This window comes from Leptonotus elevatus, chromosome 1 (genome assembly GCF_054856555.1).
Source record: "Leptonotus elevatus isolate MCC_2025b chromosome 1, RoL_Lele_1.0, whole genome shotgun sequence".
NCBI lineage: Eukaryota > Metazoa > Chordata > Actinopteri > Syngnathiformes > Syngnathidae > Leptonotus > Leptonotus elevatus.
Genome location: NC_141239.1, coordinates 13,635,443 through 13,651,684, shown reverse-complemented (window position 1 = coordinate 13,651,684; position 16,242 = coordinate 13,635,443). Strand labels below are relative to the sequence as shown.

Below are 16,242 nucleotides of genomic sequence, written 5' to 3'. Positions count from 1 at the left end.
TTTCATGAATTGTTTTCTGTTTGACCTGATGGAAATCTGTCATATTTATATTAGTATTATTAATCGCTGACGAATTGAAGTAATTAAAAGAAATAAAGAAAGAAAGAAAGACCAGTATACTTGGCCACGATATTTTACAGTTGTAATGTCTACCAACCTATTACATTTTTTTGGGTGCAAGGGGAAAATTCTGGAAAAATTATGTGACTTAATAGAACCAATTTGAAAGATAAATGGGACATTTTTAAGGAAAGAGTTGAGGGGTGAGAATTTTGGGGAGATATATTTTTTTTGGGGGAAAACAATGTCATACTTTAAGGAAAAATGAAATTTGGAGCATGATGAGATTTTTTTTTTAGTTTATGGTGAAATTCTGCAAGAATTATTTGAAAAACTTGATGGGTGAATGGAAACATTTGGTAAGGGAAGGAACATTTTCAAAATAATTTGAGGTGGGATGGGAAGAGTTTGGTGGGAAATTGGATGTTTTGGTGGGATGGATAGTTGGTAAAAATAAATAAATAAAACTAAATAAAAATTAACAAATATGCAAAATTTAACAACTTTTTTTGGCTTGGGATGCAGTATTAAATCATGATGCACAAACTGATTTTTTTTTACATTAAATTTAATTATGTTATTACTTTATATTTTTTATAAATTAAAATATGATATAATTTTCTTTTCTTTTAACCAAAAATTGTCTGAATGCTAACATATTGCAATGCAAAATTGGGGTGCTTTAATAATGGCTATTTGAACACAAACAGTGGAGCATCACATGTAGACAAAAAAGATCAAAAATACAACACAGGCATATATTCTCTATCCTCTGTGAAAAACTGACTTATATTGACACATCCATTTTCAGAATCCAGTTTTAATAATTTTTCTAAAAGGCACACAAAAGTCAACAAGGCTTTTTTGTTGGTAAATTGACAGGTAAGAAAATTTCTTGTTGCAAAAAAACAACAACAACCATGTATTCTAGAACAGACAAATATAGCCAATGTTTATTTGAGGTATAAAGGATAAGAACTTTAGGACAATATTTATATTACTTTTTATTATGGCTCGACTTCCCATTAAGTCATTAAAAAATACTAAAATGTCTTTTGTGTTGCACTTTTGCTTGTTGTCATAAAAGGCATTTTTATTTACAAACATTTTGATACTTACAAATTTGGTCAAACGTGCTGTACGTCCTGGTTGTATATTTTCTTAACATTTTAACAGAAAACAAAAAAAAATACGAGCTGGGACACATGCAAAGTCTCTTAAGGGTGGTGGATTCAGAAAGGCACAATATTGTACAAAATAATAATAATTATTATAATAATTACAGTTTCATCAAAAAGCAATTTGTTTAGCACCTTGAGTGTTTTGCGCGAACGCACGTCTGTGGTCGAGCGCGTCCGCCCGCCACGGCATTAAAAGTCCTTTTTTTCTCTCGTCCCGTTCCTGACTTGCTTCTCAGTCACGTGGTTACGAACCCACAGGGGGCTGCCACCACACTCCCCACTTTCTTTCTTCTTGGCTTCGCGCCTTCCGACCCTGTCCGGCGGTTGGGCGGGATGGCAGAGGGCAAGGGGGGGTTGGGGGTGGGGCTTAAGGTGTGAGGCGGGGGTCGGGAGGGGTTTCCGGGGAGGGCAGAGGGGGCGTCTAGCCGAGGAAGCAGACGGGGCCGACCTCAAAGCCGAACCTCTGGTTGGAGTCGCCGAAGTCGTTGAGCATGACGTCAAGGATGGGCAGCTGGTCGATGCGAGGGGTGTTGATCTCCAAAACTGTCTTGGAGTAGCCCTGCTTAGACTGCTCACAACACACGTCGGCGTTAGAGGGTTAGGGTTTGAAATTCGATTTTCACATTTGGGTTTCAAGTTCAGGTTAGGGTTTAAAAAATACTGAGATAGAATTTTTAAACCAGGGTTAGGGTTATTGTTTGAAACAATTTGAAGTAAAATTCTAAAATGTGTTAGGGTTTTAAGTGAGGTTTTGAAATTAGACTCTCCCATTAGGGTTAATGTTTGAAGCAAAACGTTTGAAATGAAGATTTCTAGCCTGAGCTAGGGTTTCAAATCAGGTTTAGAGTTTCAAGTTTAAGTTTAAACCTAGGGTTTAAACACTGAGTTAGAGTTTTAAACAAGTGTTTCAAATGGGTTAGAGTTTCGAAATAGGGCTTTAAGCCTTAGTTAGTGTTTCCAGCCTAGGTTAGGGTTGCAAACAAATGTTATTGCTTGATATTAGGGTTTTGAAATGAAATTTTCCCAAATATGTGTTAGAGGTCCAAAAAAAAAAGTATTATTATTGTAGAAAATTAGGGTTTTAAAATTAAATTCACACATTTGTGCTAGAGTTTCAAATTAGGTTTGTAATTGGATTCTCAAATTACTTAATTTGAGAATCTTGGGTTCTAAATTATGACTTCGCATGAGGGTTTTAACCCTTTCAGACCCATAGATGATTGCAGTAGACATGACATATTTGTGTCTAAACCAATAAAACGCATAATTTGGATGATGTCAACACTTCTGGTTCATGATTGGATCCTAGCTAACCAATAACAATCACAAGTTGATTTGCATAATGTTCATGCTAAGAATGTTACATATAAGCATGGTAAATTTACAGCACATTACAGCCATACTATTCTGGTGGCCACTATATCAAATAAAGACATGAGAGAACCCCAATATTATTTTCCATGTTATTCTTATGTGGCAAAGGAGTCAAAATCAGTAAAAAACAAAACAAAAAAAAGCCTAGCAGGAAAAAAATGCGTGTCTGAAGGGATTGGGGTAAGGGCTTAGGACTTTCAAAGTAGGTTTTAAAGTTCGGGTTAGATTTTGGAACAGGTTAAAGCAGGGGTGGAGAGATCCGGTCCTCGAGAGCCGGAGTCCTTCAGGTTTTGGATATTTCCCTTCTTCAGCAAGCTTTGCATAAGCCTGATAACGATTCTGTTCATTGGAATCAGCTGCAGTTCGAGTAGGGACAACTCTAAAACCTGCAGGATGCTGGCCCTCGAGGACCGCAGTTTGTCTTAAATTTGTGTTTCAAGTCTGAGTTAGCGTTTGTTTGGATTTCAAACCAAGGAAATTAAGGTTAGTTTCAAGTTAGGGTTTAGAATCACAGTTTCAAATCAGGTTTGGGTTTTCAAATTGAGGTTACAAGTTTGGAGTAAGGGTTGAAGTTAGTTCAAACAAGGGTCAACGTTTCAAACAAAGTTTGAAGGTGAAGGTAGGTGAGTACTTACGGCGCATCCGTCGATGAGCGGCTTGATGAAGGGGCTGTTGTCGTACGACATCTCCTCATCGTTGGAGCCGAGGAAGCGCAACGCCTTGTCGTAGCTGTCGGCCTTGGCGTCGTACCACGCCGCCGACTGATGACACACGTACGAGAAGTTCTGGTGCGCCGATGAGCTGAGCAGCTTGAGGAAGGTCATCTGCACCGCGTTGATGCTGTTCTCTTCCACGTCTACGTAGTTCAGCTGCGCGTCGGCGAGGAAGGGGACGTTAATGCCGTACAATGCTAATATATTGGTCAAATGTTAAAACGCTGCCGGTTTTACTTACGATCTTTCCACGTTTGAATTCACTGAACCAGGAACCGGGCGTCTCCTTGGGCCAGTTGGATATTCTGACCTGCAGAGGAGAACAAGAACACGTCACTATGCTTACTTCGGCGTCTTTAAATTGCATTATTTTTCGTTCCAACACTCACCCCCGAGGACTTCTTGTCTGGGTTGATACACGTTTCGCCGCCTGCCGTGAAGTTGCAGAACACTTTGATGGCGTCTCCTATGCAGCCCTGGTTTGGATCGATCCAGTATTCGCCTGACGAAGCAAGACCAGCATAATTTTTTTTTTCGGAATTCCATCTATCCATCCATCGCTTATCCAGGGTCGGGTCGCGGGGGCAGCAGCTTTAGCAAGAAAGCCCAGACTTCCCTCTGCCCAGCCACTTCAACCAGCTCTTCCGACGGGATCCCAAGGCGTTTCCAGACCAGCCGAGAGACATAGTCTCTCCAGCGTGTCCGGGGTCGTCCCCGGGGCCTCCCGCCGGTGGGACATACCCGGAACACCTCTCCAGGGGGGCGTCCAGGAGGCATCCGTACCAGATGTCCGAGTCACCTCAACTGGTTCCTCTCAACGCAGAGGAGTAGCGGCTCGACACTGTGTACCTTCCGGATGATCAAGCTTCTCACCCTATCTCTAAGGGAGAGCCCGGATACCCTGCGGAGGAAACTGACTCCACCGTGAGTTATCACCTTATCGTGGTGGAGGGGTTTGAGAGTCCCAATGAGCCTAGGAGCTATGTTGTCTGGGGCTTCATGCCCCTGGTAGGGTCACCCATGGCAAACAGGTCCTAGGTGAGTACCTATACCCATAGGGCCCGGTCGGGCACATCCCGAAAAGGCATTGTGAGTCCCCCTTCCCATGGGTTCACTACCTGTGAGAGGGGCCAAAGGGGTTGGGTGCGCAGTGAGCTGGGTGGCAGCCAAAGGCGGGAGCCCTGGCGGTCCAACCCTAGCTAGCTCTGGGGACATGGAATGTCACCTCTCTGGCAGGGAAGGAGCCTGAGCTGGTGTGCGAGGCTGAGAAGTTCCGACTAGATATAGTCGGAGTCGTCTCCACACACAGCTTGGGTTCTGGTACCAATATTATGCACCGAACAGAAGCTCAGAGTACCCAGCCTTTCAGGAGTCCTTGGAAGGTGTGCTGGAGTCTAAGGTCTATTCAGGGGTGCTGGAGAGGAGGGTCCGTCGGGAAGTCGAATGTCGGATTCAGGAGGAGCAGTGTGGTTTTCGTCCCGGCCGTGGAACAGTGGACCAGCTCTATACCCTCGGCAGGATCCTTGAGGGTGCATGGGAGTTCACCCAACCAGTCCACATGTGCTTTGTGGACTTGGAGAAGGCGTTTGACCGTGTCCCTCGGGGAGTCCTGTGGGGGGTGCTTCGGGAGTACGGGGTACCGAGCCCCCTGATATAGGCTGGTCGGTCCCTGTACGACCGATGTCAGAGTTTGGTCCGCATTGCCGGTTGGACTCCGCCAAGGTTGCCCTTTGTCACCGATTCTGTTCATAACTTTTATGGAAAGAATCGACAGGCGGATCAGTGCAGTGTCTGTTCTGATGCGGACTCTATATCGGTCCGTTGTGGTAAAGAATGAGCTGAGCCGAAACGCAAAGCTCTCGATCTACGTTCCTACACTCACCTCGGGTCACGAGCTGTGGGTCATGACACAAAGAACAAGATCCCGGATACAAGCGGCCGAAATGAGTTTGTTCAGAATTATTCAATAATTTCCTACAATAATATCGCTACCACAATATTCAACACCCATATTGCATCTTTTTCAAATATCGTTCAGCTGTAGTGGTGGATAGAAAGTGATTTAAAACACAGCCCGGGTAAAAACTGTTTGCGCTGCTAATGCTAAGCTAACAGGCACTTCTACCCCGCCTACCGTCTGGGAAGTCAGGTTGGCTGAGGCGCAGGTCGTTGCAGGTGCGGGCAGGGTTGTCTGCGGTGCCCAGAGGGAACTTCATTCGCTCGATATCCTGCTTGAGGTTGTGGAGGGAGCCGAAAACGTCCTCCATGGCCAGGCCATTGACGCTGTAATCGTCCGCTGCCTCGTCCGCTTGCTCCTCGGCGTGCCGCTTGTTCTTTCTCGACACATGCTGGATGGGCAGCGACTGGATGATGTCACCTGCCGGGCCCTGCAGAGCACAAGAGGAAAGTTTAACTAAACTGGAGCGAATAAGGTGACATTGTGGTGAAAACTGATCAAATGCTTGCATGCTAATGCTAGGTATGCTACATCAACAACCTGTGAAGAGAATAGTGCTGAAAGGATTTTACATCATGCCTTGTTGCCAGATGCTATTGTGATGAGAAACCATCAAATTCTTCGGCGTGATAGGAGTGGGGCAGGTTCTGACCAACTTTTAAGTTTGGATTTAAAGGCGCACTGAGTGAAGATGTAGACTGCTTTGCTAGCTTCTTGTGCTAGCTGGTTAGTTTAAAGTGGAAGTCAACCTGAATTTTTTCTTGACAATATGTTATATGTGACCTCGCTAGTCTAAACATGACATTCTGATTAATATTACATTTGTGGAATATGAGTTATGTTCAAAATCCAGTTGTTTTTATCCATCTCAGGGGGCGGCCATTTTGCCATTTGCTGTCGACTGAAGATGACATCTCAGTTGCTCAAGGCTCAGGCAACGACCAAGCACAGCTCACCTGTTTTCTGAAGCTGAGCTGTGATTGGTTGTTACCTGAGACATGAGCAACTGTGATGTCATTTTCAGTCGACAGCAAGTGGTAAAATGGCCTCCAACTGATATTGATAAAAATGTCTGGGTTTTGCTGCTTAACTTGTATTCCACTAACGTAATATGAACCAGAATACCGTATTTAGACTAGAGGGCTACATAGAACATATTATTGTCAAGATTTTTGGGGGGTTGACTTCTCTAAATGTTTTTGTAGCACACTAAAATGGGAGTAACTTACAGGGGGTCCAGGGGGTCCCATCAATCCGGTGTCTCCTTTCTGACCTGCTGAACCCTGAAGGCAAAAAAAGACATGTTAAAAAGAACCCATTACCAAGAATGACGGATGACTGATTGTTAAAAACACAACTTACAAATGCTCCCTTGGAGCCTTTTTGTCCATGAGTTCCCTGGTAAGAAAATACAGAAATTGAGATGGGTGAACATAAAGGTACAAAATGTGGAAAAAACATATGCAAAAAGTGTAACTTACAGGAATACCAGGAGGCCCAGGAGGACCTAGAGGTCCATGGGGACCCAAAATACCCTATGGGAAAAAAAACCCATACATTAGGATGTGATGAAGATGTGTGTTTTTTTTTTAAAGAAGTCAATCTAATATGAACTCACAGATTCACCCTTGCCACCAGTGGAACCTTGTGGTCCGGGAAGACCTCTGTCTCCCTTCTCTCCAGACTCTCCAGGGGGTCCGATGAGACCGATGAGACCGGGGTGACCCTGTCCGTGAAGGAATTGACACAAATTTACTGAATAAAATGAAATGATTCCATACAATACGTGAGGTTATCAGCAGAAAAAATATATGCTGACAACCGGCATAATGTTAATTTGTTTCTCACTGGATTGGTGCACTGCTATAACTGATGCTAACATGCTAACAGTGGGTAAGTTAACATGTTGAACAATAGCAACTCAAGTAGAGAAACTGCTAAAGTTGACCAACGGTGATTTTAAATCACACCTTGTTGTCAGGTATTATTTGCGATTAGTGCTAATAAGCATTACCTTCTCTCCTTTGAATCCGGAGTCGCCTTTCATACCAAGAAGTCCGGGTGGTCCCTGCAGACAGTCAGGATGGTGAGTGTAAACGACAGTGGAAAAACCCTGCATTGACCCATTTTACTAAACTTACAAGAGGTCCAGGAGGTCCATCTTTTCCAGAGGCACCAGGAAGTCCTTGCTCACCCTGAGATTAAACAATACCGGACATAGCTTAGCATGTGCGCTAGCAAATGCTTCAGGTGTTGAAAACATTAATAGTTTAATCCTCATCTCGACTCATCTATCAAAAAACAAAACTGAAGACTCACGACAGGGCCAGGGATTCCTCGAAGACCCTCAGCACCAGGCTTTCCAGAGGGTCCCTGGGCTCCCACAGGACCGGTCTTTCCGGGAGGTCCTTCAGCCCCGGCTTCTCCCTGTGGGGCAAAACAGGTTGTTATGACTAAAAGGTTATTTTTTGGACTCAACTCAGGTATGAAAGATTATTGCATCCAAGTTGTGAGAACTGATCAAATGCTAACATTTGGTATGCTAACACATAGCAAGATCTGAGTAGAGAGAGAGTTCAAGTTGTCAGTTGTTATTTCTTAACAGGAAATGATCAAATATTAACATGCTGTTATTTTGTTCTGTTTAAATCCACATTTTACCTTGGATCCCTTCTCTCCTTGTCGTCCTTCCTGTCCCGCTCGTCCAATGGGTCCCTTCAGGGGGACAAACACACACACAATTATTGATGCCGCTATCATTTCATTCAATGGTCACCCGTCCAAGTGTTGACCTTGAAGAGACTTTCCATTATGTTCGAAACACGCTAAAAGCTAAAAGCTGTCCAAACAGCCTCAGGTCATGAGGTCACCAGCACACTGGTGTTGTCATGTGCTATTAGGGCCGTCATCAAATGTCTGTGTGTGTGAGTGTGTGTGTACCCCAGCTTGTATGTTTGCTTATGACGATGCACATCCACATGAGGTGTTGATTCTAAAAACTATTATTGTATTGTATTATGCCGATGTTTCTAGAATTATATATGTTATATGGAAAAAGCTTATTGGCGCTACATCCGACCTTATTCAATATTTTTGGGTGAAAAAATTTACATGTTTTTTTCAGTGGAATCATAATCAGGCTCAACTCCGCGAATATTGGAGATCCACTATAATAAATATTTATAACAGTAACATATACATAACATAACATAACATAACCCTAAGTATGTATTTGATTATGAATGTTGTGGCATGTATCTCCAACTATGACAAATATTTGCCATACTATATTATAAACATAAAAAAAGAAGAAGGATAATAATAGAATAAATACAAATATACATTAAGTTAAATTATTTGTATTTCCACGCACTATGTACTGTATTAAAATACGAATAATGTTGGGATGGTCTTAGGATGGCACATTCGGTATATTTTCACTGTATAGAACTCCTAATAAGCAATATTATAAATAATGAAATATACAACCCATAACAATACCGACAAAGTGAATATTTGGCATGTTGTTGTTGTCCATTAAAAAGCACTCAACGGATTTACTTTTTAGATACAATAAATATATAAAAGGTATTATTATTATTATTATTATTATTGTTACTATCTATCAAAGGGCATTTTTAATCTATCAAAGACAAATGATTATAAATTAAAAAATGAATGAATAAATGAATGAATGAATTTATTTAAAATATATTAAATACCATATATTAAAAATGGTACACATTCCTAATCTAAATCCCCCATTTTTAAAACTGTCTACTCACCCGTTTGCCAGGAGGTCCTGGTACTCCAGCCTCACCAGAAGGACCTGGAGGTCCCTAAATGGAGGGGTGACAAAAAAATTGTAACATATCGGGATGCAATACTTCCTTTTGACCGTTTATCTTCAGATTTGTAACAACGTACCGCTTGACCGGCCTCTCCATCATCTCCCTTGTCACCATTTAAACCGTCAAGGCCCTAAATGAGAGATTTTCCAAAAATTCAAATCAATGCAAATTTGTTGCCACACAAAATGGATGCCATACAATAATGGGCCATGATGACGTTGGTGCAATTAGCAAACACCGCCACATAGAATAATAGGGAACAATTAGAAATGATTAATAATATGTAATACTTACAGCAGCACCGGGCTCACCAGGAGGTCCGGGGTCTCCTGGAAAGCCAACAGGGCCCTGCAGAGAGAGTGAGAAAATGACTCAACATTTTAACTTAACAAAAACAGTTTTCTATATCATGGTGTCGAGCGTGGTTGCACATACAGCGTTACCCTTGGGGCCGTCATCTCCAGACGGTCCGCGAGCCCCGGCGGGTCCCGCAGCTCCGGGCGGTCCAGAATCTCCCTTCTCGCCAGTCTCTCCTCGCAGCCCCTGAAGGCAAAACACACCACAGGGTCAATCTGTCAATTTAACAATATTTGCATCATCAGAATTGAATTTCAAATTGGGTGTGAAAATGACTTACTCCTGAACCTGGCTCTCCGGGTGATCCTGGGTTGCCGGCCTCGCCATTTTCTCCCTATTGAGCGAAATTTAGATACTGTAAATTTTAGCAAAGAGTACACACTGCACACACTACCCCAACAATTTCAATCACTTCTATACACAATCATTTTACACTGAAAAGTTGCCTTTCCCAAACATTTTAGGCCATGCGCCAATTCAATTTCTTGACATGGCTGTTGCACCACTCATCGTTATGCTCACCACCAAAGTAAGAAGAAAAAGCTCCAAGAATACACAACCCAATTCCACAACATCCCAACCGAGATTGTGCACTCCCTTCTCCCCTTAAGCATCACCCCCCAAAAAATCCTTTAAAAAAAAACATGTCAATATCCAAGCAAAGATGGTGTATCACCTCTCCGCCTCATACGCAGCCTAAAAAAGTCAAATTGAGTCTTAACGTGAAAAAAAAAAAAGATAGAAAAATGAACTACCGCAAGCAAAGCGCACATTAAAAACCTCCTCACCTTCTCACCGACAGCTCCTGGTCCTCCAATACCACCGGGGGGGCCTTGAGCTCCCTGTGGATACAGCGTACTTATCAGTGAAGGCCGTTATACCAGTAAAAGTGCTGAATTTCAATTTCAAACAGAAAACAAGCTTACACTGGCACCACTTGATCCTTGAGGGCCACGGGGGCCTGGTTGTCCAGGAGGTCCCTGTTAAAAGACATGCATAAAGAATTAGGTCTTAAAAAAAAAATCACATTATTATATTAAAAAAACAAAAAAACAAAAGTACACTCACCATGGCTCCAACGTCTCCGTTCTCTCCCTTCTCGCCTGGAGGTCCGGGCAAACCCTGGAAGAGGTGCGAGTCATTTGTTAGAGCATGACTAAAATGATAATCATGATTCATTTGATCAATATTTTAATCACACGTATTCATCATGTTTGGGAAAACATCTGCATTTTTATTGCACTACTTTTCAACATAAAAATGATAAGTGATGTTGAAACGAAAAAAATTAATTTCCCAAGAATTTAACATTTCTAACAGAATAAACTGCTATTATCTTGTTTGAAAATGCATGTTCGTCATCATGAGGTGGTGTCTGTCAGACGACCTTGTATACTCCCCATTCCATCCTGTTCAACAACTACATACAGCTTTGTTTCATATTGCTGATTTCCTGGTGTAAGAGGCTCATTCATAACGGCTTGAGGCTTCATTCCTGAGCTTAGCGAGCACGGACAGCTAAATAACGCATCCCACAGTGTGCCGGCCAATAAATAACGGCGGTGTTTGTGAAATATGCACACTAATGGATTAGAAAGATGCACTCTTCGGCACACATAGCAAATCGATATGCGTTTACTAATGCTTCTCTATCATTGATACATCCGACCGTCTGCACATCCTGCACCAAATTTTCAGCTATATGAGAGAGGGAAAAAAAAAACTTTCAATCTATTTATCCATTGCCCACAGTGAAAAAATCATTAGCACTGTGCTCCGAGTGGACATCTACTGAAGGGCATTCTTAATTAAAAGAGGGGAGATCAGAGGAGTGCGGGAGGCCCAATTAAAAGTCAATTACGCTGAATAACGACGTTATAACGACGAGCCAAGTATGGAGGTAATTAACTTTGAGATGTTAAACTCTGAGTTTCTCCTTATAGAAATGTCCTTTGGATTACTTTTTGATAGGAGGTGAGGCTGCTTCATCTATATTCGGCTTTATTTCTGTTAAATAGCAATAATAATAATTACTATTTATTATTCTTGTGAAATTAGAACAAAAAAAAAAATCAAATAACTATGACTTTTTTCTTGTTAATTTTTTATGTATTTTGTTAACCCCCACCTCCAATACCTTTATTCCCTAAAATCAAAACTTCAATATCTGTTTTTGTAAAATGACACTCTTTTAATTTTCGGAAAATAACTTTGTCCCCCTTTATAATTATGATTTTGGTGGTAAATTTATACATCGTTTACACACTTGTAACACTCCCACCCCCTCTCAAAATTATTCATTTTTTCTTCATACTATTAAACTTTTTTTTTTTTGCCCTCATAGAATACTTACTTGTACTCTTTACCCCTTAAAATGATTGTGATCCCCCCCCCCCCCCCCCGTAAAAAATCACGAGACAGTCCTCCAATAAATATGACCACATAGGTCGCTTTAGTGTTACGTGTTTTAGTTTAGCGACCTCTATCGGCCAAGTTAAATAGCGCAAAAATACTAAAGTGAGAGTCAAACTCGTTCCGTCTAGTGGGAAGACGAGTGTTTTTATCTGACTGAGCTATTTGGCCAGTGATTGTTTTAGTGTTGACTACATGTTTTGTAACTACAACCTCACTGTGCTTTTTCCTAATCTCAACCATTAGTGTCCCGTGTAAAGACGTAACGTGTGCTGTACAACGGTACCTCACTGAAAGCCTCATCCTAACCCCAACCATTAGTCCGTGACAGGGAATTGACATACATTAAAAATGAACACTAAGATCATTACTGGACTGTTAGCTCAGTAAGATAAATGTTTCGTCTTCCGACCACACGACCCGGGTTCGAGTCTGAGTTTTGTATTTTTTCGCTATTTAACATGGCCGATAGAGGTCGCTAAACAACAACACGTGACACTTGGTCGTATTTTAGTGCATGGTAACATGACCAATATGGTCGTTATTGTTGGAGGACTTGTTGAAAAACTACAAATGTTACCTTCTTTTGATGAAGAAAAAAAACTTAAATATTTAATTTTGTTCATAACAGGATTTACACCCAACATTTTTAATCCCAAAATTATAATTATATATATTTTGTCAAATTGCAACTTTTATTTGTCCCTAAACTATACATTTTTAGTTGTAGGTGTAACATGTAACAAATAGTGCCATTGCTACTTCCTGTTCTTGTTCCCCATTTGACCAGCTTTTTGTAAACCTTGTACAGTATTCAGGTTTACGATAGTTGTAGATGATGATGCTTTCGCAAGCTACTTTGGTTCTCTTTGCTTTGCTTTAGCTGTTTTGTTTGTCAATGCTTTTAAGTGTCGTGCTTTTGCTTGTGTGAAGCACATTAAGTCACCGAAATGTGCTATAGCTGTAAATAAATCTGCCTTGCCTTAATTGGACTCTCAGCTAGTATTTACTAGCTTTTTGTGAACAAAGGACATTGGTTTGGAAAATCTTCTGTCACTGAGTGAAAATGTAGACTGCTGTGTTAGCTTTTTGTGCTAGCAACGAGCTAGGTATCCAGTTAAAGGTATCCCTGTGCTGTTACTGTGCATGAGAAGTGATTCTGGTGTGTAGAATCAACTTCAGCATTAGCATCAGCTCGGCTAGATGCCAAACGTTATGCTAGCGCTGATTAATGTGTAACTTTTCCTATTCTAAGCAGGAGACAGGAGGGCAAAAAAACATTATTTAACCAGGAGTGAGGCTTCATGAATAAATTATGCTGTTTTTTTCCCCCCACAGTCATGTAAATGAGATGAAATGTCATTAGAAGGAAGTCATTTGTACTCAGGAAACAAACGACGGGACGTACTTCTCAAGAAGGTTACGAAATAAACAAGATTAGTGAAAGGACAAACCTGCAGGCCGATGGGTCCCGGAAGACCGGGGAAGCCTCTGGATCCTTCGTCTCCTTTCTGGCCAAACATTCCCTGTTGTCCTCTGGGGCCGGCTTCACCATCGCTGCCCTACACGAGGCCCAAACGAAACCAGACATATTCAAGGTGACTCCGTTGAAGGGAGGGTCAATAGGCACTTTACAACACCGATACAGTCAATCGGGACATATGGTCTCCTTAACCAGAATTCCAAAGTTCGTTTTATGACGATTTGTACAACCTTCGATTTTCCTCACCAGTTAATATGTACTGAGTCACAAGGTGATTGGAGTTTATGTAAGATGTGTATTAAGTGTTACTGAATTATAATTAATTAATAATAATCCTGTTGTTTTCTCCTATAATTACATTTTTTTCTCTTAAAATTCCTGAATTTTCCCCCCTGCAAAATCAAATCTTTACTCTGATAAAATATTTAATTTCCTCCAAAAATTTGGACTATTTCTTTCAATTAACTTACAGTTTAGTACTTCAATAAAAAATTTCCTACTCATAACATTTTTACTTTTTCTTCCTACAATTGATTAAATTTTTGTGGGTAAAATTATAACTCTCCGAAAATTACTACTTTTTTCTACAATTATTATTATTTTTTTTAATACTACTACTACTTAATTACTTTTATCATCATAAAAAGAATACTTCTGGGTGTTACCGGTAAAATTAAAATTTTGCTCTTGTAAAATCACAACATTTTTTCCTCCTAAATTTGTTTATTATTTTCAATAAAAATGTTGGTTCTTGTAAAATGACTTTAAAATTATTCTCTTACCGTTATGACTTTGTTGGAATGACTTTGCTTGTTTTATACTACAACAACAACAATAATAATAATAATAAACACCTATCCTCAGTGGGTAATCAAAGGAAAAACCTTACATCCTAAATGTCCTTGTGCAATTACTTTCAGTATATTCTTTGACAATAATAATAAACAGCATTTTTTTTCCAGCACCATAGCAAATGGAGCACAGATGAAGTTGATTTGAACTGACAAACAAATGTTCACTAATTGCCTGTTCAGCTCGGTCATGCTACCTGCTCTCGGCCAGTCTGCCCTCGCGTTTAAAAAAAAAACACATTTTCACCCCCTACAGATGCCGTCTTTTGGCTGCTAAAGCTGGAACATTTACAACAACGAGCCGCTCGTTCGACTATGCCCCCCCACCCCCCTCCCTCGGGTGATCCCCTATTGCAGAAAGTCTTGACGTTGCGGTAATGAGGCGGGCGTGGCGGCGAGCGTGTTTGGCGGCTCGTCGACACTGAACGCGATGAGGCGATTTTTCCCCGCCGGCATGCTGATGTGCTGCTGTGTCATTTTTAGGATAACAATGTCAGTGAGGCTTGTTAAAAAGTTGCCTCGTAGTAGGACAAAAACTCTGAAATCTGTTGAGGCAATTCAAGGGGGACTAATTAGGAGCACGTGACTTTTTGATTGCTCGTATACAAATGGTTAGGTCATTAAAGGGGGAATTACACGACCAAGTACAGTAAATCTGTTGTTCGTCGCCTCGTTCTCCAAATGTGTGTGTGTGAGTGATGTTAGTATTCAGCTAATTTATATTATACCATCACCGAATATCTTTTCTTGGCAACCAGTCTGGGCTAATATTCTCTTTTTTTTCCAGCTTTTCAAAGCCACGGGCTGACTACAATACAGTGAACACATGCATGTTGGCATATTTCCAGTTTGGCATTTGTGATTTTCCCTGTAATCAGATTTTTTTGGGGCCCATGGAACGATGTCGAAGTTATTCAGGCCATCGCCTGGCCTAATAGAAAAAAGTGCTTTGTTGCCATCTTGCAGGCAATTCCCAACTTTTTGGGGTGGGCAACAATTGTAGAATTTCGCTATTCGTGGCAGGGCTCGTTCACTCATGAATACATATTGTGTCAGAGCCAAAAGCTAAGCAGAGCTGCAGTATCATTGAATGCACAGGTATAGGTTTGCTTTTATCTCATCAACCTCAAAATGTTTTTTAAAAAGAGGGTGAAGTTACAGATGCTGAACCCAATGTCTACTCTTTAGCTGTTGTTGTATTGGTCACTCACGGAGATGGTCGGAAAATATGGGAAGTGGTACTCACAGCTGGACCAGGAGCTCCGATCACACCCTGAAGACCACTGGAGCCTGGTGGTCCCTGAAGCAAGAACAATTACAAAGCTGATGAAGATGACGCATCCTCATATTTTCAACCACATGAACATTTTATATGAAAGCAAGGGACTTACAAGTTCGCCCTTGTCTCCTTTGCCTCCCTTCTGTCCGGGGCCGCCAACCTCTCCCTGCAGGACGATACAAAAGCAGCAGAGAGCACTTTCCTCAATCCATCCTCCATCTTTAAAGGCACTTTTCAAAGCCCCCTTGACCGCCATTGGCCAGGTACATATTTCTCCGGGGATTCTAATTTAATTGGCCTCCACAACAACCTTGAAGTGAGTTCTTTGCACTTAATTGATTGTCTGCGTCGTACGTGACTCGGACTACTTTTCACCCACCTTGTCACCGTCCTCTCCGGGTGGGCCTTGAGGCCCGCCTGAACCGGGAAGACCAACAGGACCTTGGATGCCATCGCGGCCAGCCGGACCCATGGGACCTTTCTCTCCCTAAATGACATGAAAAACGGATAACAAATTGAATGTATGAACCCTGCGAGTTTAACTGCTGGTGGGGAAAAATTTACTTACGGGAGCTCCCTTTTCGCCAGCCGGTCCGGGTGGTCCCTGGGGGCCGTTGCGTCCCGTCAGGCCGATAGGACCTCCGGGGCCAGCCGCGCCTCTCTCACCTGGGGAACCCTGTCACATTGAAACAGGCATAGAAAAAAATGAAACATTTGATAGATG

General features: G+C 41.7%; 1 protein-coding gene across 3 annotated transcripts in view; it reads right to left on the bottom strand.

Moving 5' to 3' along the window:
- Positions 1-756: 756 nt before the first annotated feature.
- The window catches only part of LOC147180957 (collagen alpha-1(XI) chain-like), an 82,640-nt gene continuing 67,154 nt past the window's right edge, over positions 757-16,242 (bottom strand). For all 3 annotated transcript variants that reach the window (XM_086075391.1, XM_086075406.1, XM_086075396.1), the window contains 26 exons: positions 16,087-16,194; positions 15,898-16,005; positions 15,631-15,684; positions 15,486-15,539; positions 13,360-13,467; positions 10,562-10,615; positions 10,420-10,473; positions 10,282-10,335; positions 9,774-9,827; positions 9,572-9,679; positions 9,431-9,484; positions 9,213-9,266; positions 9,071-9,124; positions 7,947-8,000; positions 7,605-7,712; positions 7,427-7,480; positions 7,300-7,353; positions 6,904-7,011; positions 6,767-6,820; positions 6,648-6,683; positions 6,515-6,568; positions 5,463-5,715; positions 3,718-3,830; positions 3,570-3,638; positions 3,251-3,484; positions 757-1,809 (listed from right to left, as the gene is read on the bottom strand). In XM_086075391.1, the coding sequence (XP_085931517.1) occupies positions 1,663-1,809; positions 3,251-3,484; positions 3,570-3,638; positions 3,718-3,830; positions 5,463-5,715; positions 6,515-6,568; positions 6,648-6,683; positions 6,767-6,820; positions 6,904-7,011; positions 7,300-7,353; positions 7,427-7,480; positions 7,605-7,712; positions 7,947-8,000; positions 9,071-9,124; positions 9,213-9,266; positions 9,431-9,484; positions 9,572-9,679; positions 9,774-9,827; positions 10,282-10,335; positions 10,420-10,473; positions 10,562-10,615; positions 13,360-13,467; positions 15,486-15,539; positions 15,631-15,684; positions 15,898-16,005; positions 16,087-16,194 (2,256 nt within the window). In that variant the 3' untranslated portion in view covers positions 757-1,662. The remainder of the gene's footprint in view (positions 1,810-3,250; positions 3,485-3,569; positions 3,639-3,717; positions 3,831-5,462; positions 5,716-6,514; positions 6,569-6,647; positions 6,684-6,766; positions 6,821-6,903; positions 7,012-7,299; positions 7,354-7,426; positions 7,481-7,604; positions 7,713-7,946; positions 8,001-9,070; positions 9,125-9,212; positions 9,267-9,430; positions 9,485-9,571; positions 9,680-9,773; positions 9,828-10,281; positions 10,336-10,419; positions 10,474-10,561; positions 10,616-13,359; positions 13,468-15,485; positions 15,540-15,630; positions 15,685-15,897; positions 16,006-16,086; positions 16,195-16,242) is intronic.